This window comes from Coenobita brevimanus, chromosome 105, assembly GCF_032717465.1.
Source record: "Coenobita brevimanus isolate Jiangsu-jjx chromosome 105, ASM3271746v2, whole genome shotgun sequence".
NCBI classification, from domain to species: Eukaryota; Metazoa; Arthropoda; class Malacostraca; order Decapoda; family Coenobitidae; genus Coenobita; species Coenobita brevimanus.
In genome coordinates, this window is record NC_137058.1 from 671757 (window position 1) to 692969 (window position 21213).

General features: G+C 39.4%; 1 protein-coding gene across 1 annotated transcript in view; it reads right to left on the reverse strand.

The window, feature by feature from the left end:
- The window catches only part of sas (stranded at second transmembrane protein), a 248683-nt gene that overhangs the window by 19570 nt on the left and 207900 nt on the right, over positions 1–21213 (reverse strand). The window contains exons 13-21 of the mRNA XM_080285319.1: positions 20037–20131; positions 19386–19562; positions 17723–17850; positions 15431–15693; positions 14988–15118; positions 12802–14655; positions 6634–9030; positions 5010–5241; positions 3120–3391 (exon numbers count right to left, since the gene is read on the reverse strand). Coding sequence (XP_080141445.1) covers positions 3120–3391; positions 5010–5241; positions 6634–9030; positions 12802–14655; positions 14988–15118; positions 15431–15693; positions 17723–17850; positions 19386–19562; positions 20037–20131 — 5549 coding nt within the window. The remainder of the gene's footprint in view (positions 1–3119; positions 3392–5009; positions 5242–6633; positions 9031–12801; positions 14656–14987; positions 15119–15430; positions 15694–17722; positions 17851–19385; positions 19563–20036; positions 20132–21213) is intronic.

A 21213-nucleotide genomic window follows, 5' to 3' on the forward strand; every position in this document is an offset into this window, starting at 1 on the left:
ATGCAAACAGTCATCTTACTGTTTAGCCCCTTGATCTGGGTGATGTCCTTCTAAGTTTGTTCATGTTGCTACCAAATTATGTTGCTCAAGTTAGGAAAGGTCTTTCGACTCTTTCATACTGTATTATGGCAACAGTATATTTAATGCTTCCAGTTCAAAAAGTCAATCCTGAGCTGAATAAAATTATCAGGAGACAGCAAGGATAAATGTAGCAGGATGATACCTAGATTCATTACAGTACTGACATGCAATCACATAAATGAAAACCTTGTAAACATGACAGCATTTTTGCCAATTAAGTACTGTAATATAACACCATTTTTCTGTACAATGCATATTTCAGTAACAGCCTCCTCCTCAAATCACAGTCTCAATTATCCTACAATCCTTCATCCCTCCCAACCCAACTCCACCCACGACTATTTTCCAAGTTACTAATCTGCATTGAAAACCTCTTACAATGTTAGTCTATTGATGCTACTAGCAACTAGTCATCCAAAACTTCATACAATATGCCCTCAAAACTGCCAATAGCATTCCAGTTTTCTCAACACACTCCATGCTTCTACTCTTCCCCTCACTATACACCAGACAACCTTGACCCTATTTACATCAGTTAATGTGTTAATATATATCTATTATACTGTTAGTGAATTAACAGGTAAAATACACCAAAAACCAACACAAGGCATCTCTGACCCTATTTATATCAGTTAATTTCAACCTGACTACGACTCACACCTTCAACTGCTTGCTCTGGTTTGTGGCTTTTGCTATCCAAGAACATCAGTAATCCAAATGCATCAATATCCTTATTTATGGCAAGTTATCCAAGTGGAAGTATCACCACCCTGATCCACACCATGAAGAAGTGAGGCAGCATCCAGAAACAATGGGGAAGAAAACATAAAAACGGGAGAAGCATTGTCAGTGAAAAGGGCCACACAAACATTCAGATCTTCAGAATCTTGGCTCCACCTCACAAGCATAATAAAATATATTTTAAAAATTTCTCATTAGATATCTCAGAAGTGCCTATGGAGTGATATGAAGGGATAGACAAATGAAAAGATGTGCAGAAACTTCAGTACGAAAGCTCATGTAAGGGGTAACATGTAAAGGAACACTTTGATGAAGTTGAGCTATAATAACCCAGTGGAGAACAAGACAAATGACCAAAGTGCCTACCATACAGTGGGTGAGCAAAAAAGAAAAGAACAGGAACACCAAGAACAAGGTGGAAAAATGAGGTACAACAACATACATGTCATGGAGGGAGAAATTACTGTGGAGGGACAAAAATGCATAAAGATTCTCTGGTCACAGTTGCCTCTCACACAATGAGGTGTCAGGCAACAGACAAATGTGAAGCAAAGTTCTCAAATTTTTACAGAAAGTAAAGTTAGATATTTCTATCATATTATTACAGCGCATGCACAACAAGTGGAGGTCAACTAGCATTTTGCGAGCCTGGGCAGGTTTGCCTAAAAATATAAAGTTTTACAACTAAGGATGAAAAATATATATTTGGCAGTTTTTATAGAAATGTTACGATGCACATTACTCACTGATAGAAGTGAACAAAAAGGTATATGTTAAGGCAGAAATGTTGGTGTACATCTATCTATTAATAAGCAGAAATCTATCCTCACACCATTCACACTCACATACCTCTCACCCTATTCTTCCACCTCATCCTCAGTCTTCTTTTCCCCCACCTCACTCATTCTCACTCACATACCTCTCACCCCATTCTTCCACCTCATCCTCGGTCTTCTTTTCCCCCACCTCACTCAAAAACACTCTCTTAATCAACATACGTTTGAGGGCTAAAAAGATGTGACACTTTAAAACTGCCAATTTCCTAGCATATTTGAGAAAAGAGATGCATATAACTGTTTGGTGAGTCATGTTCTGCAACGATCAAGAAACATCAACAAGCTGTCCAAAATTTCCTATTTTTCTCTCCCATAATAAACAGTCTATCAGCTGAACAACAATGATTATCCCTTTAAATATGGTGATGCCCTATAATAAACAGCCTATCAGCAGAACTGCAATGATTATTCTCTTAAATAATTATGGTGATGTCCTATAATATAGTCTGTCAGCAGAACAGACTATCCCCTTAAATTTGGCTATGTTTTTCATTTTGATCAAGCTACCACCAGACAATTTTACACAAGTTAGGAAACATTTGTAGTAGTAAAGGGGTTAATAAAGGCAATACAGTGTCTAACCCATCCAGTTCGTAAAGTTTCTCTTTGGCTAAACAAGATAATCTGGAGACTACACGAACAAAAACTGAAGGGGAAAACTCTCCTCAACATCCGATATCAACTGCCACATCCTGAATAGTCACAGCTATCATAAAGTATCTGCATAGTGCACTAAGCTAAATCACAATGCTTATTCATGCATATTGTATATGCGGGAAATCTACAACTTGCCAAACTCCCTGTGCATGATTCCCTTCCTACATGCATGTGTCAACCTGATATACACATCTGCTTTACGATTAAGGGCCAAAACTTTCTGCCCACCCTCCAATCTCACCCCTGACAGGAGGGAATCCAGGACCAGGACTTCACACTGAATGAAGACCTAAATCCATAATATTTCAAATTACTGTACTCAAATGAAGAAAATCCAAGCAGTCAAGGAGCTAAGCAAGACAGTTTACAATCCTTTGACCACTAAAATTCTCCACTGCCAAAAGCAAATTGTTTTGTGGTAGTCAATTATAAACCATGTACGACCACAGAAACTGACTGGAGCAATTAATTCAGTACCATACTCTCAGGTTCCTGTAACTATTTCTCTGTTAAATCAAATCATGTGACACCAGCTGGAACAAAATGCTATGGAAGTAGTGATTATGACAGGATTAACGCATATCAGTGCCAAACAAGGACCACCTGTGCCAGGTTAAATGCAACTGAGAGTGTAATCAATTTACTACCATACTCTCAAGTTGACAAGACTCACTCTCAGCTAAATCAAACCATCAGGCATTAGCTGGAATAAAATGCAAAGGAAGGTGCAACTGTGAGAGGGTTTATGAAATATGAGGGAAGATGAAGCTGTGACAATGCTACAGAATTAAGTCCCATACTCACTGCCAACAGAGTGAGTTGGACACTGCCATGATCGACAACACGGCTCCCCGGGAAGCGTCATGAGTATGGCATCCCGGGGTGGGCAATCTAGGTGTGGTGGAGGGATGGTGGGGATATCCTCACACAGTGATCGACAGCTCACGTTGCCATAGTTACAGGTACACACTTGACTGCACCCAGTCAGTTCACGAGGGATCTCATCATAATTGTTGAAGGTCTGGCCCATGTACTCGCAGGCATATGTTGATTTGCACTTTACTTGGGCACAGCATCTGCAGTAGGAAATGGTAAGAGTTAATGTTTGGATGCATTTCACATGGGCACTGCATTTGATGAAGACGGCGGCGGCTTAGAATTAATGCCCATCACATACCTGCATGACTGTCATTTACCCATTCACTCCAGAGACATCTTTATACTCTGTTTTATTCTACTACCGGACAATATCATTTAACTTCAGTGAGGGTTTCTGGCAGTGGTGTGAATAAGTGAACCTATATGGAACTTCCTCTGTGTGATAAGCCTCCCTGACCTGAATAAAAATGTCTCAAAACAGCAAGAATATACATACAGTATAGGAAAAAAAAAAAAAAATCATCATCAGACTGAATTAGTTAATACATATTGGCTAAATGTGGGACATTCAGACAAACAAAGATTTTTTGCTAGGTCTCATTCTTCCCCTAGAACACGCCTAGCAACGGTTAATGGTATATCCAGGTTCCCAATTGCACTACTGGGTGGATAAGAGAATGGGGTGACAAACTCTGTCCAAGAATCAAACTTGGGTTATTCCAACTAATGAATACATCCAGAGAAAAAGACATGACAACTGTTAATTCATTAAGTCTGAAACTAATTTTATAAACTAGTAATATTCAGGCTAATATAATCTGATTTTATTCGCTAAGGGGAGACCCTTTGTGTTTGCAAGGACCAAAACATCTTCATTGGTCCCATCAGATTAAGGATTTTTTTTTTTTAATAATTTGGTTGACATCAAATGATTCACCTACAAATACACCCATCAGGCACAAGGGGTTAATGCATCATCTTTGTGAACAACACAGTCAGGGACAAAAGTTGGCCTTCTATTTCACTGCATGTACTTCACACTAATGGCGTGTCCCCTCATTGTCTTTCTTGATACAACATATCAAAGAGCACTTTCTATGGGAAGAGAAATATATCATGTGTCTCTGAGCTTATGAAAATATGTCTCAAGAGTAAATTGACAAGCAGAAGACCTGAAATACTGGGTGAACTTTTGGATAAATCCTACTGATAAATATATTAGGTTTATGTTTCGTCCCATCATACCTGCCCTTTACTTCCAAGGTGTTGAAAGTAACTGAAGATATTTCTGAATTATCAAAGTGGGTTCAAGTTATCTGCATGAGAGGTATTCATGAGTGAGCAACAACTGCTTCCAAATTAACCCCATCAAGTTGCAGAAGCCTGAGACATGGCTTCTGTACTCCAATACACTTAATGGGGGATGACCAGCTTACCTAATGTGATGACACTTCATAACTAAAAAACTTGAGGAATGAATCTATGTAAAGACACCACTCCAACCTGGGTGTTCTGACTACTAAACCACAATGCTTTGCTGATGGCGGAAAAAAAAAAAAATAACTGAATGAGATGCAAACCACCTTGGCAAACAGGATATATACCCAACTGGTGAGACCTGAGAAAAGCTATTTCATGTTTCATGCATCCACAAGGGATAAAAAACATACTTCAATTTGCAAGCAGTTAATCCAGATGGACAAAAATAAAAGAGGAGCAAGAGTAGGAGGAAGAGGAGGATGAGCAAATCAGCATCATTATAGCACAATCACAGCACAACTGTTATTTAAAACAGAAGAAGTCATTTTTACATACTTTGGAGGTGTGGGAACATAATCTGGATCCAGATCCCACTCATAGCAGTCAGGGTCAATCAACTCCAGGCCAAAAGTGACGGGACATTCAATAGCAATGCAGTCAACATCCAGATTCTCATTGCACACACAGGAGTGGGAACAGCCTTGGTAGAACTCCTGGTTGGGTTTGTAGTAGCTACCGTTGTGGAAGCACATCCCTGAAGTGTCCATATCCACGGGTACACCATCATCTGATTATTGTGAACCATGTTACTATTAGATAAATATCACTTCAGTGCCTTCCCACAACTTGTAACAACATATATGAGTATTACATGATTGACAAGGCTTGCTGTCTAGTTCTGCAAATTATAAATATGCTTAGAGTTAAACAGTGCATTAACCATGACCACTTCATGACAATACAGTAATGAATGCTGCTTGTTAACTTCAAAGCTGACACAGATATAAAAGTGCATTAACATCTTCATGACAATATGCAGTTTGTTACTTCAAAGCTGACACAGTAATAAGAGAGCTGTACAGTATTAGTTGCTATGCATTATTACCAAGATAAGTATAGCTACATACTGTGTCATCACCCTCATTCACAGTTCCACATGCAATTTACTTACAATGTCTAAACCCTGTACTGTATAACAGTACTGCATACATATATACAGGCATAGTACTGCAATGCACTTCCAAAGGAAAATTTTTAAAAATCTGAGACATATTACAGAAGAAGAATACAGAACTGTAATCCTTCATCATGCTACTAACTGCAAGCCATCAATTTTCATGCCACTATTAGCTGGTGAAACATTTAATATAGCCTGACAACAGACCTCGTACAGCATCTGGTATGTTAAGAATTAGAAGAAAATACAGTAATTCAGTCTTTATGTACAAATAAAAGAAGCCGTGACACTTGATACATTAGCAAAAGATTACCAGTAGTATTTTCAATGCAAAAGCTTACTGAAGAGTTTTGGTATGAAGAGACATATAACTGAATAGATGTAAGCAATGCAAAAATATACAGCATAAATTAACTGGCCGTAAATTCAGTCATATTTTACATACGATAACTTTCTGTTACAGATGAGTCTAAGTTAATAGTGGCTCTTTGAAATGTAGAGCTGAAGTCATACAAGGAGAAATATGCAAGAACAGCCACAGTACCTACAGAAGATCATGTTAGTAAAAGCTTTCTTTCATTTTACAGAGATATGAAGATTTCCCATTCACATACAGAAATGTTTTCAATGTGGGTAGCTGATGACATAACACAAAGCATATGCACTGTATAACCAACCCAACTGTATTGACACTTGCAATATAACTAAATCATAAGGCCAAAAGCAATCTGGTCACACCTCTCCACAACCAGTTACTCTCTAAGCCTCTGAATATTTTGGAATACTGTATAAATATATTCTTGTTTCCCTTTCAGTTAATACCATGTATTTTGGATGACTACATATATCAGCTAATCTAAAAACACACCTACAGCGTCAGCACCACAAAACCATCATTCTCCTGGGAACCCAATAAATATCCACACCAAAGCTCAAACAGAAGCAGCTCTAAGTGTTCCCAGCTCCTGCAGTCAAGTGCCTTTTTCACAGAGACTTGTATACCTTCACTGTGGATGCCTGACTTGCTCTTGGGAGAATCTGGTAGAGTTCTACTGCTAACAGCTTCTTCAGTTGTAGATGCTGAATGAGGTGAAGGACTGTCAGAGTGGAGAAAATTGGCCATCTCAGCATCTGAATGATCTTCATGACTGCTGTTTTTCTTGTGCAGCTGAATGTCTTCAAACCGTGTTCTCTGAGTATGCTGACCATCAAAGTTTAATTTCTCATTATTATTTTTCTCTAAAAGCAGTGGATTCTCCTCATTTGCATGTGTAAAGGTAGCAACGTCATCAGGATTTAACGGCAGGTAGGCTTCATGTTCATTTCTTTCCTCATTTGCATGTGAAAAGGTATTAACTTCATCAGGATTTAATGGTAAATATTCTTCATGTTTTTTAGGTTTACTTCTTCTTTCATTTGCATGTGCAAAGGTATCAATTCCGTCAGGACTTATCGGTAAATATTCTTCATGTTTATTTCTTTCCTCATTTGCATATGCGAAGGTATCAACTTCATCAGGATTTAATGGTAGGTATTCCTCATGTTCATTTCTTTCCTCATTTGCATGTGCAAAGATACCAACTTCATCAGGATTTAATGGTAAGTACTTCTCATGTTTGTTAAGTTTCTCATCTCCCTCATTTGCATGTGCAAAGGTAGTAACTTCATCAGGAATTAATGGCAAATATTCCTCATGCTCCTTAGGTTTCTTACGTTCTTCATTTGCATGAACAAAGGTAACAATTTCATCAGGATTTAATGGCAAATACTTTTCCTGCTCATTATGTTTCTTATTTTCTTCATTTGCATGTGAAAAGTTAGCAACTTCATCAGGATTTAAAGGCAGGTACTGCTCCTGTTCACTGGGATTATTTTTTTCTTCATTTCCACGTGCAAAGGTGACAACTTCATCTGGATTTAATGGCAAGTAATCCTCATGCTCATTAAGCTTTCTATTTTCCTCCCTAGCATGTGCAAAGGTATCAACTTCTTCAGGATTTATTGGCAGGTATTCCTCATGTTCATTTCCTTCCTCATTTGCATATGCAAATGTAGAAACTTCATCAGGATTTAATGGTAAGTATTTTTCATGTTCATTAAGTTTTTTATCATCCTTATTTGGATGTGTAAAGGTAGCAACTTCATCAGGATTTAAAGGTAAATATTCCTCATGTTCATTTCTTTCATTTGCATGTGCAAAGGGATCAACTTCTTCAGGATTTAAGGGCAAGTATTTTTCCTGTTCACTCAGCTTATAAGACTCATCTTGAGCTTCACCAGTGTGATGGACACTCTCCTCCCTGTAATTTGTCACCTGGTTCACATCTATGTTATCAGTTCTATGAGAATTATCTGCATGTCTTGGATTGCTTTGGGTAGTAAAGCTGCTGGATTCTGATTGTCCTGTTTCAGAATACGAAAATTCAACATTAACCACAGAATCAGAACTCACACCGGACTGATTAAAATTCCTATCATCTTTGGGATGAGAAGTGTTCATCTGACTCTTATCATGAGGTGTGGTAAATGAAGAGTTGTCTCTAGTGTGAGAAAATCCTAATTCATTTTCATGCAGCTGAGTGTCTGAGCTGCTAAGGGAGCTCTCTCCTTCATTACCTTCTGAACTTATGAAATACTTGGCCTTATCCAAGCTGGAAGTGCCCAAATTTTTATCTAAACTGTGATTCATCTTTAAATTTTCCATGCTTGCAGATGAAGTGTCAAATTTGTGGAACAGTATTGGATTAGGCTGCTCTGGTGAGTTTTGTGAAGATTTTTGAGTTGTATTTTCTATAAAATCATGATCAACATTTTTCACTTTTAAGGAATGATGAGGAACACTACTCAGCTGGTTATGCTTATTCAACAGGTCATTCAAAGAAATAAATGGTCTCTCTGTTTCAACAGGCTCGTCAGCAGATGACTTTCTGTCGTTGTTTACTGTTTTAGTCAAGTTACTATGCTGAGAGTGAGTTGTATGAACATGATGATCATTATCCTCTATGGCTGAAGCAGACTGGTGGATATCAACATCTGACTGATTTTCTGAATACTGAGAGTTGTCCTTGATTGCTATGTCACTGGCATCTTTATCTGGACTGCTGATACCTCTGTTTTTCATTTCTGCTGGATGAACAAGTACATCTGTGCCTTCTGGTTCATGTAGTACATTGTGGCTTGAGTCACTGAAGTGACACAAAGGCAGGGTGCAGCAGGGATCATCTGGATTGGGAACCAGGGTGCAATTGGCAGAGTGGTTTGTCTCCACAACAGGGCAGCGAGGCTGGCACACTGCCCGCCCATCACCCTCACAAGTACACAGTCGCCCACATTCTGTCTCCTCCATGAACTGCTCACCAATAATACAACCCACGTGTGACCCGGCCACAGCAGCTATACCTATAATAAACCATATTTCACACAAAAGGCTATCAAACCAGGAATATCATACACAAACTTAATGAGAAAATCTGTCTGATCCTTCAAGATGCCAGTGTCTTTTCTACATTACTCTTGCTATATCCAGATTATTTGAGGCCCTGCACACCACAAGGGGCAAAGTGCCATGCCATCTGAGACCTGTTTTTTTCCACCAGCTGCTCCCTCAAACACTACCCTATGACTGCAGAAAGTTGCTTTGCTCACTTCAGACTTTCACCCTTACTGGCTATGAGCAAAGCGACTTTGTGCAGTCATAGGGTAGTGTTTGAGAGAGCAGCTGGTGGAAAAGAACAGGTTTCAGCTGGCATGGTGCTTTGCCCCTTGTGGTGTGCCGGGCCTCATTTTATTCAGCTTAAGAAAAATTTTTATGGTCAGTGGGGGCACCCACCACCCACTCACCCAATGTATTGCTACCTCCAAGTAACTCTACACTGAATGACAAGAAAAAAGGCCTCACATAAACCAGGAACCATTTACTGTGCTAAATGATAACCATTTAACCAAACGACACCTGGTGAAGCCAAAAGGTTTCATGTAAACCAGGAAACCATTTACTCTGCTGGATGATAACCATTTAATCAAATGAGACTTGTTGGTCTAGCGGGTTATGGCACTGCAACTGGATGCGGCCCATTAAGGTTTACATCAATGGGGTGGGCGGGGCTCATTACTCACATAAGACCACTTAGGGGCAAGTGCGGTTGGTCTCCCTCGCCTTAAATATCAGGAATGAATACCCTAACCCCATGTCCCTACATTTCCGATGAAACAAAAAAGGACTGGATAATGGATGGATGGAAAACATTTGTGAAAAAGAAGTTAATGGAATTTATTCCTTGCCCATTCAATACCAGCCATCTTTCATAAGCTGAAAAGAATTGCTTGAGGTAGCAAGAACAAACCAATAAAATATGACACTGGATTCAAGAAGTTTAACTCTAATCATAACCAATCAAATGTTACTAATAAAATAGGCATTTAAGACTTAATTGCGTGTCATGAGTTTGGCCAGGACACAGCAACTAAGACTTGTGATGTGTTTGGCCAGCATACAGTATATATGCTTGGTGTCATGTGTTTGGCCACAAAACAGCATCTAGACTTGTGTGTCACATGTTTGGCCAGGATACAGCACACAGGCCTTGTGTGTCATGTGTCTGGCCACAATACAGCATTTACGACTTGTGTGTCATGTGTCTGACCACAATACAGCATATAAGCCATGTGTGTCATATGTTTGTCCAGGATATATCATATAAGCCATGTGTCATGTATTTGGCCAAGATATTGCACTTAAGACTTGTGTGTTATGTGTCTGGACAGGATATGGCATATGAAACTTGTTTGTTAGGTGTTTGGCCAGGATGCACAACTTCAGTACCACTTTCAACTCTTTGTTATTTATTCGGACTTCTTTGTAGTCAATATGCAATATGACTGAAGTGCCATAAGTAATAAAATACCAAGAATACGCATCATTCACAATTATGATTTGCAAAATCCAATATAATCCTATCACACACATTACACAGGCCAGACTATCAGTACAGTATACCAGTACATCTACTCACCCAGACTTATGAACACAACACATTATTATCATCCTCACTTCCTTTTCCCACCTAAGAAATACTGGGCAGCATACAATGTACCCTATCGACCAACAGCTACAATTCACAAGGCAATCAATACAACACTACCGTACATAACACTAACGATTCTGTTATGCCATAAACAATCACCATACACACAGCTAATTAACAAGAAATATTGATAATATACTTCCATGAACATTAATAATGCATAAACAGAAATGAATACAGTACTCTACAAAACAGAGAGTTACACTAGTATTCAAAATGTGCATGCAAATCTAGATTACATGCATATAATATACTATATAATTGTGGAAGGTTTTGCGCATGTACGGTGTACATGGTAAGCTGCTAGGTGCCGTTAAGAGTTTTTATGATGGTAGAGAGGCATGTGTAAGGGTAAATGGGCATTTAAGTGAATGGCTGATGATCAATGTGGGTGTGCGACAAGGTTATGTGATGTTCCCATAGTTGTTTAATATATATCTCATCTCATCTCATCGGCCGTTTGAGTGTCCACTGCAGGACCGGCCTATCCCTACCGAAGTGGGGATGATACAGCCAATGTATCTCTACCAAGTGGCTTAGGCTGTCTGGTAGAGATTGTATGTAGAGTGAGAAGTGCTTGTAAGTGTAATTGTAGTGTTGTAGTGGCTTTGGATGTGTGTGTAGTCTGTGAACCAAGTGTAATCGGCCCGGGCAAGCTGACTGGGTGCAAGCATACTTTATAGTATGTGACACTGGTTCAACCACAGCACCCTGATGTCCGCTAAGCATTACGTGGCCAGAAGAACGCTCCCAAAGTTTATTACCTTGGCGGGGCGCAAACCCTCGTTCTTCAGTGTACAAAAATGCACACTTTACCACTGTACCACAGAGGCTCCTGTTCAATATATAAATATATATAAATAAATATACAGTATATATACTTTATATATATATATATATATATATATATATATATAAATAAATATACAGTATATATACTTTATATATATATATATATATATATATATATATATATATATATATAGGAGAGTACTGTAGCTGGTGCATTGAAGGCCTTGGTATGAAACAGATGCTTGAGTGTTGCAGCTGCGCAAGGCTTACATGAACAAGTGTTTGTGTAAACTTTAACATACAGGTATAAGACTATGGTGTGGTATGAAAATGATGAGTCAGGAGTAAGAGCAGTGGAGATGGGACTGTTGAGGAATGTATGTGGAGTACAGAGAGTAGATAGGATATGGAATAATGTGATTCATGAAAGATGTGGAGTGAGGAAGTTTGTGGACACCAGAGTCAAAGAGAGTGTACTGAGATGGTATGGTCAAGTGGAGTGAACAGATGACAAAAGAATGGTAAAAAGGGTATATCTGAGCAAATTTGGAGGAGGTGGTGAGGCAGGCCAAGAAGAAGGTGGATGGATATGTTGGATGAGTGTGTGAGGAAGGGAGGTATGGATGTTGATAAGGCTAAGGGACTGACAAAAGATCAAGCTAGCTGGACGAATTTTGTGCGAAGATGGGCATGACCAGGGATTTGGCATCCCTTTTTAATATGACAGCATTCGGACTGACTCTATCAGACAAGTACACCAGTCCTGTATGAGACAGCCCTGGCATGTATTCAGTATGGACAGTGGGTGTTAGTGCCGAAGTGGTGACAAGTGGAGGTGTAGGTGGACTACTGGACCTTGGGATAGGCCACTGCCCCCGAGAAAGAAGCCCTGAAGCCTTTGCCCAGTTGGACACATAAAAAAAAAAAAATGTGAAGCTACAGAATGTGGTGAAATTTTTTGGCCTATCGGATGGAGCCAAGATTCCATGGGCTTGAATGACAAGTAAATGGAAGCGTGGCCCATTGAACTGGGCAAACTTTGGCTGTCTGAATGTTGCTTTTCCTCACCCCGCCCTTGGGTGGGAAAGAAGGTCTGGATGATGATGATGATGAAGATGAATATTTTTCATCAAAAATACATGACTAAATCAGGTATTATAATGTAAAACCTGACCTTTATGCCCTCCAGTTGCTGTTCAAATACATGGCAACCACACATCATCCATACTCTCAGTTTACTCACTCTCCTATGCAATCACAATGCTAGTTTAGGAACCACAGAACCCAAACATACCTGCATCTGGAGTGCTGTCCATTAGCCTGGCCTTAGACGTTGAGGTGACATACTCTTGGAAGGCAACACGGAACTGGTATGGTGTAGAAGGCTGAAGGTCACTCAGGTACAGTACGACTTCCTTGAAATTCTCCACCTTAATGTCACTAACAGGTATCTCTGTCTCAGACCAGGTAAGTGAATCAGGGCTGTAAAGAACAAGGAAATGCTGGTCCTCAGATGACAGGATCTGCTGCATAACGGCATCTGACACTCCAAGCCTAATCCTGACAGTGGTGGTGTTGAGAGGGGTCAGGTCCAGGATGTGCAGGTCATGAGTACCCAGGTCTTCAGCACGGTTCTTCTTCTCCAGCACACTGATGTGGGTGTGCGCAATGTTTTCTTCTTCCATTCCACCATCATGTGGGTGACTGTGAGTTGTACCATCCTCATGAGTATGTTCATGATTATGGCCATGGTCTTCAGTAAAAGTGTGATCATGAGGATGACTGTGTGTTGTGCCATCTTCATGAGTATGTTCATGAGTGTGATTATGTTCATGATCATGGCTGTCAGGCATATTGTGATCATGAGGGTGACTGTGTGTCGTGCCATCAGAATGTGTGTGCTCATGGGTATGCATATCATTCATGTCATGGTCATGGTCGTGGGAAATACCCATCGGATGATCATGGGGATGGCTGTGAGTGGTACCATCTTCATGAGTATGCATGTGAGGGTCGTCATTATCATGAGTATGTGGGCCATCATGTGGGTGGCTGTGTGTTGTACCATCTGAGTGAGTATGCAAATGAGGGTCATCAGGATCATTGCGAGTGTGAAAGCCATCATGTGGGTGGCTGTGAGTGGTACCATTTTCGTGAGTATGCATATGAGGATCATCGTTACCATGCGTATGTGGTCCGTCATGCGGGTGACTGTGTGTGGTACCATCTGCATGTGTATGCAAGAATGGGTCGTCACTGTCATTGTAAGTGCGAAATCCGTCATGAGGGTGAGAGTGTGTGGTGCCATCTTCATGGGTGTGATTGAGTGAGTCATCATTATCATGGGTGTGCAGGCCATCATGTGGGTGGCTGTGTGCAGTACCATCTTCATGAATATGGAAGTGAAGATCATCGCTATCGTGAGTGTGTGGTCCGTCATGTGGATGGCTGTGTGTTGTACCATCTTCATGAGTGTGCAGGTGAGGATCGTCAGTGTCATTGTGAATGTGAAATCCAATATGAGGGTGGCTGTGTGTAGTACTATTTTCGTGAGTATGCACACGCGGATCATCACCATCATGAGTGTGAGGGCTGTCATGAGGATGGCTATGTGCGGTACCATCTTCATGGGTATGGAAGTGAGGATCATCATTGTCGTGAGTGTGTGGGCCATCGTGTGGGTGTGAGTGTGTAGTTCCATCTGCATGAGTGTGCAGGTTAGGGTCATCACTGTCATTGTGAGTGTGAAATCCATCATGAAGGTGAGTGTGTGTGGTGCCATCTTCATGAGTATGCATGTGAGGGTCACTGGTGCTATTGTGAGTATGTGGTCCATCATGTGGGTGACTGTGTGAAGTACCATCTTCATGAGTATGGAAATGAGGATCATCATTATCGTGAGTATGTGGTCCATCATGTGGGTGGCTGTGAGTCGTTCCATCTTCATGAGTATGCTCCAGGGTGTCTGTCTGGTTGTTGGGTTCCTCCATCATTGTCACATTCATCATGGCACTTTCTTGAGCCTTGGCAATGCTTATCATTTCCTTCATCATCATTTCTTTTTCAGCATCAGTCATATTCACCATCTCCTTCTTCAACATTTCTTTTTCTGCTTCTGTCATATTCTTCATAATTTCATCTTGAAGCTCTAAAAGAAAAGAAAAAGAGTAAACTTAACAAACAAGGACAAGTGTGGAATGGATTATGCTAACAAATGTTGCATTCATCAAATAACATACAAAACCCTGATATATATATATATATATATCATCATCATCATCATCATCATCCGGACCTCCTTTCCCACCCAAGGGCAAGGTGAGCTATATATATATATATATATATATATATATATATGCACCTCTAAAAAACTGAGTACTATTCCATAACACCCATAATTTTAAGAAGATCCATGAGTAAACATGTCCTGTAGATTACCAATTAATACAATATCTAAGAAACTCTGGCAGGTATTTTTACCTGTGATATTTGCCCTCATAACATCTGGCATCTCATTGTCACATACAGTGATGGAGCAGCAGGAGTCAAGGGGATCAGGCAGTGTCTCACATCGTGTGGGGCGATCCGACATCACTTTCAGGGGCGGACATCTGACAAGAGCAATTGGTAGTGAGGGACAAGGAAAGTGCCGTAATGACAAAGACATTAAATAATTAATTACTATCAACTGGTTTGAGGAGAAGATAATTTGAAGAAATGGAAGCAATGAAGTGGAAATAACTTGAGCTTAAATAAATTATTGGAATTTGGAATAGGTTATATATATTGTAAATAACTTCAAAGTAAACCTCATTACTGGACACATGCTACAAGTATCTTAAACAGCTTGATAATACTGTCCTGTATTTGATTATGAATACCAAAGCTCCGAGAATCATCAAAATTTCTTTCCATATACCAACCTTGGGATACAGGACACATCCCCAAATCCCATACAGATGCACTGGGTTTCACAACCATTGTAAAATTTCTCATTCCTGGCATATGTGACGTTTCCCTGTGTGCATCCATCAGAGGGAAGTGATGGAGCCCGTGCAGCATCAGTGGCAGCAGCAGAGGTGGAGTTACATACACGCAGCTTACAGCATGCGTCACTGGGGTCTGGCAGGTACTCACAGCCAGGCTCGCTCTCGGATCCATCCTCGTGTGGGAACTCGCATCTTGACTGATATAGTACAAGTGACCATTGTTACTTAAATATACAGCAAAGTCACATAATATCAGTCCACCTTAACTTCAAGATTTTCATCCTTTTGCAGCTTACGGTGTTTCACATTGCTCATTGGTGCAGAAATGACAACACTGTACTGCAATTCTATTCTTTTTTTTCCCTGCACTTTCTCTTTGACTACCATCATATTCTAGCGTTAATCTCTTGTACCTTCTCAGTGGTAGAGTAAGACATTACTATGGTTCTACATCCTTTCCATAACACTTCTTCATGAGTAGCATCATACTCAAGTGTTAAACTCTTTTTACAGCTCAATGTCAGACTAAGACACTACTCTGACTCTACATACTTTCCAAAGAACAATTTTGTGACTAGCACCATATTCTAATGATGATTTCTTGTTGCTGCTCACTATTCAGGATGGTGAAAGGGATATTTTTTGGCCAAGTCAAAGTGGACAGAGAATAAAATACACATTAAAAAAGGGATGGCAAAATCATATACATGTGACAACACTTCATTTCTATGTAACTATGGCTACTTTATTAACCCTCACTAATTTCAGGCTCAGCATGTAGAGAGGTGTATAGTATGTAGAAGGACTGCTGGGCCTTCAGAGCAAGCTGTGAAGCCTATGCACAGAGTCGGATAAAAAAAAAAAGATGATGATACTGTACAGTAAATGTACAGCATAAGTACCCATGTTTCACTGATACAGAATTAATCAGTCACTGAATACTAGCTTTAATGTTTGTCCAGTAAAACATGAGCTGGCACTTTTTTTCACTTCAAATACAGAAGACAGCCTCATGACAAAAGGATAGTTAAGTGAAGAGAGTGTCTGGAAATGGCTGGCCTGTGGCATCAACCCTCTGGGTGATAGTGGTCATTCCTAAGCTGAATAAAACTGTCTGACAGTAGTAATTATATAATACCTAAATGGTCAGAGGTACAGTTCACTTTCATTTTTCAAGGCTTCAACATGTCTGCATGCGTCGGCCTTGGTCACCTAATGGCAGCTCTCCATGTTGCTCGATCTCTGGCAGCTTCCCTGTTTAGTTACTTACCCCTGAGATCACACCCAATGACCTCGTCCCAGGTCGTTCTCAGTCAACCTCTCGCTACCCTATCCCGAACATTAACACTTCTCACTTTCTGCACCCAATTATCACAACAAATTTATACCATACATTAACTAACAATACATGACATATATTTTCTCCAACTTAGGCATGTTTATTCATTAATACAGCCTATGATGAAGTTCAGTACTAAGAACACTGAGCAAGACACCGCAAATATGGTGAGAAAATGGTTATTTGAATTCTGAAGAACTGGTGGTCACATGGATTGTGTTTTGGGAGCACAGGATGGGTGGTTTTCATTTGCTCGATGCATTGCACCTTTCCGCACTCCAACATAACTGATAAGCCTTCTTTTCATCTCTCAAGGCATTAATAAGTTATGATGTCATGATTTCAGCACGTTCATGCTTCCTTTGCAACACACCTCAGTAGATGACTAAATGGTTGTGTAGGTGATGAAGGAATGGACTGTGCTATATATGGACACAGGTAATCTCAGCTGTATCATCACTGTCAGTACCACAACACAACTCCTGTACAGACTACCATAGCCCTGGCTTAATTCAGCAAAGAACATTTGGTACAATATTAGCACCCTGAATTAAATCTCTGTGATATGATGCAAACTAGTGTAGTGCATTTAAACAATCCCTCCAAAAATGAGTTTGAGCTGAAGGTGAATTATGAAGACATTATTCTATCTGAGTTTATAAACTGTAAGCAAGTTGTATGATGTTGCTAAAAAGTCAACATTTACCTGAACACACTCTTGTTCTACTTGGCTACATTTATACACCTTCTGCTTCACAAATTCAAGTTTCTGCACTTGTCCCAGTGCCCATGAACGCAACACATGAGTACAGAAGCCAAGAGTGTTTCATGATATTTGCAAGAAACTAAACACTATGGTCAGTGAAGCATTACTCAAGAAGACATACCTCACACTCAATCTCGGTATTGTTGTTGCAGGTGCACCGGTAATCACACTTATCATAGAAGACGTCACCTGGCCTGTACGTACTGTTTTTAAAGGTGCAACTGCCTTCCTGCTGCCTTGCTGTGGGATCTGCATACAAATATTGAAATAATTATGCTTTTATCCCACGAACACAAAAATGTCATTAACGGTTTACAGAACATATACAGTACGTAGGTTCTTATTAAATGGCAGTTGCTGTGGTTGTTCTTGTTACTGTTGTTCTTGTGGCCCTTGGTTCTTCTGGACATGAACTTGATGGACTGCAGGATGAAGCCGCTTTTCTCCGGCAGTCCACCATCCTATTTTCATGGGATGGGGAGGGAGCTGAGGGAAGTTTGTATAACCATACAGCAGAGCCACCTGGTTATATCAGTGCCTCTACATGAAGGGATCCCTCTCCACCAACAAAAGTATCAATCTAGCAACATATCTATCCAATACCAGTGCCCAATCCAGATAATATATCCAGTGGTCACCAAATGGTAATGCAACACCATGATCCTAATACAAATCATATATTCACAAAATGGGTGGTGTTACACGTTTTTAAATATTTTCTAGGAACATACATCAGAGGCAAAACAATACCTTACATACAGTCTCAACTCATCTTGATTCTCTTACTTTGTTCAGTGGGATGAATTGCTGTATACTCATTTGTAAACTGGCACTGGAGAAAGATACTTCCTTGTAGTGACAACAATATACAGTAACTAGGCTTTGTTGCCCACTTACACAAATGTCCCTCAACTCCATATTCCCCAAAAGGAGGATGGTGGACTGCTGCAGAATAACTTTTACCTGTAGTCCACTGGATTTATGTTCAGATAATCCAGGAGTTCGAACTACTACGTCCATTAGGTGAATGATCATATACTGAACAAGCTATAACCTGTTCAATGGATACACAGTATGTTTTGGGTGATAAGAAAAGTCATTAATGCAAAATTAAACTGTAATATCAGATGAAAAATAAAACTAAAATACAAACATACTTAAGAGACAATACTCATAATAGTAGTAGGTGTAGCCCCAGATTCATCTGAAACATTAACTGGGGATGGAGTTGAGGGGCATTTGTATAACCGGGAAGTGAAGTCACATGGTTACACTGTTGTCACCACATGACGGCATCCCTCTCTAGCACCAATACAATACAAATGCCACGCATATAATTTCTCTTCAAATACTACTCAAAGACATGATAGACCCACATGACATGCTTACAACAATACTGAATGAGACACCAAAAACATAAATTAGGTGGGATAGCATTTTATATCTTAACTGACAGTGATTAATAATCACAAATGTATGTTAATTTACATCAGTTACTGTACAATCCATTTAGTACGAGGACTTTGAAAACAAACAGACAAAAAATACAAAATTTTTATCAACAGCACAGCACAGGGTGTGACTGTGTGAAAATGACACTATCCATCTCATTTTGTTTACAAGCTCGATAAGCTAGCAAGGAAATCATCATCAACATCATCATCATCCTGACTGCTTTTTCCCACCAAATGATGGGGTGAAGTAAGGTGCAGAAAACAAGAAAAGAGAAAACATAAATTACAGCATTAAAATAATAAAAATAAAACACATAAATATCTGCTCACCTGAGACACACCCAGTAACCAGGTCAGATGCATCCCCAGTGAATCCTTTGTTACAGCGGCAGTAACCAGGAGTCAGGTCACTATTAATGTCTCCCAGACTCAGTTCCTTTGTGGATGTGGCACTGGAGATACATTCAGCATTGGGTCCGCATACCACATTTGTACATGGGCTGTATGCTGGAAAATGTAAAACTGTGTTGTGCAGCTGTGAACACTGACATCAATCTACAGCACTTCATTACAATAATTATGAGACAGCAATCAATAACTTTTGAAATATAGTGGTTTAATCTTCTGACATTAACAAACTACAGTATTTCAGAATATTATGTAAAAGTTTCAGGATAAACTAAAATGTGGAGTGATACTGTTAACCACAACTGTATACTGACAGTGATTATTCTTTCACTTAAGTTCTCTTGCATATTTTAGTTACTGAAATAGCTTTAAAGGATTAAAAAACACTTTCTTTACAAACAAGAGATGGGTGCTAGACTCAGATGATTACATTTTGATGCAATATGGTATCATCATGTGATTCTGTAGTGGAAATGGTTGCCTGGCTTTATTAAAAAAAAAAAAAGTTAATAGTAATACCCAAACATTTCATTCCTTTATTGAAAAAAAAAAAAAAAAAAAAAATCCCATTACCTCTCCTGTTACTGGCACACTGGACAGTGGCACAACATTCATCTGACTCATCTGGCTGCTCACTACAGTATGGGTCTCCCTTAAATGACCCTGCCCTGTAAAACAAGAAAATGCACACATCATCAACATCATATGTCCCATCAATAACAAAATGGGCTAAACCAAGACAGTTTACAGAAAAGCAAACAATTGGTCTTACATTCAGCTGCTGGGTACTTTTCAAGCTGCATGATCTCCCATTTAATCCAGTCAAACTCCCTTAACCCTACGGTTCCATCTAAGGGCCTCATCCCACACTTTCCTTGGTCTGCCAACAGGGATTCACCCTTCCAAATTCTGTCCTTATATACAAACCACTTGAACCTATACATAAGCATAACCTCACAATGTTTCTCAGTTACCGAGCATCTTCCTTGTTCTGCACATCCTGTTCTGTCCCTCAAAAGTGGTATTTCACACCTGTCTCACAATACTGAATAAATTAAAAGGTTAAAGTAATCAAGGAAAACATGCCATCACTACAGTACAGTATTCAAAAGACAGCAAATTCCATTCATCCATTACACTATCCTCAATGCCCTTGCTTACTTGAGGTTGGGAGATGTAAACACAGACACATCATCTCTTTCATGATGAGAACTGCAAAAGATATGAAGTCCCTGGCATAATCTCCTCATCTTTCTCCCAACCACCTGTGTTACAGAAGCTATGAGAAAGCTTACAATACAGACCCTGTCAACTGGTGAGGTTGACTCTGTATGCCAGTACTGTACAAGGATTGTGGGACAGCAATCCCAAATCACCTCTCTTTCAGTCACCACATATGGCAAGCATACAGTACTGTGTGATTATAACATGGGTGGAATTATTACTCCCTATGACTAAAGGTTGCATACAGTTTGTATACATACATATATATATATATATATATATATATATATATATATATATATATATATATATATATATATATATATATATATATATATATATATATATATATATATATATATATATATATATATATATATATATATACACACACACACACACACCATTTATGAAATAGTTTTTAAATACCAGCAATAATACTGATAACCAGTATTCGAAATACAGTACAAGCATTTTAAATCTGGAGGGTCATTTCAGTACACAAGCAAATCACAACCATGCAATC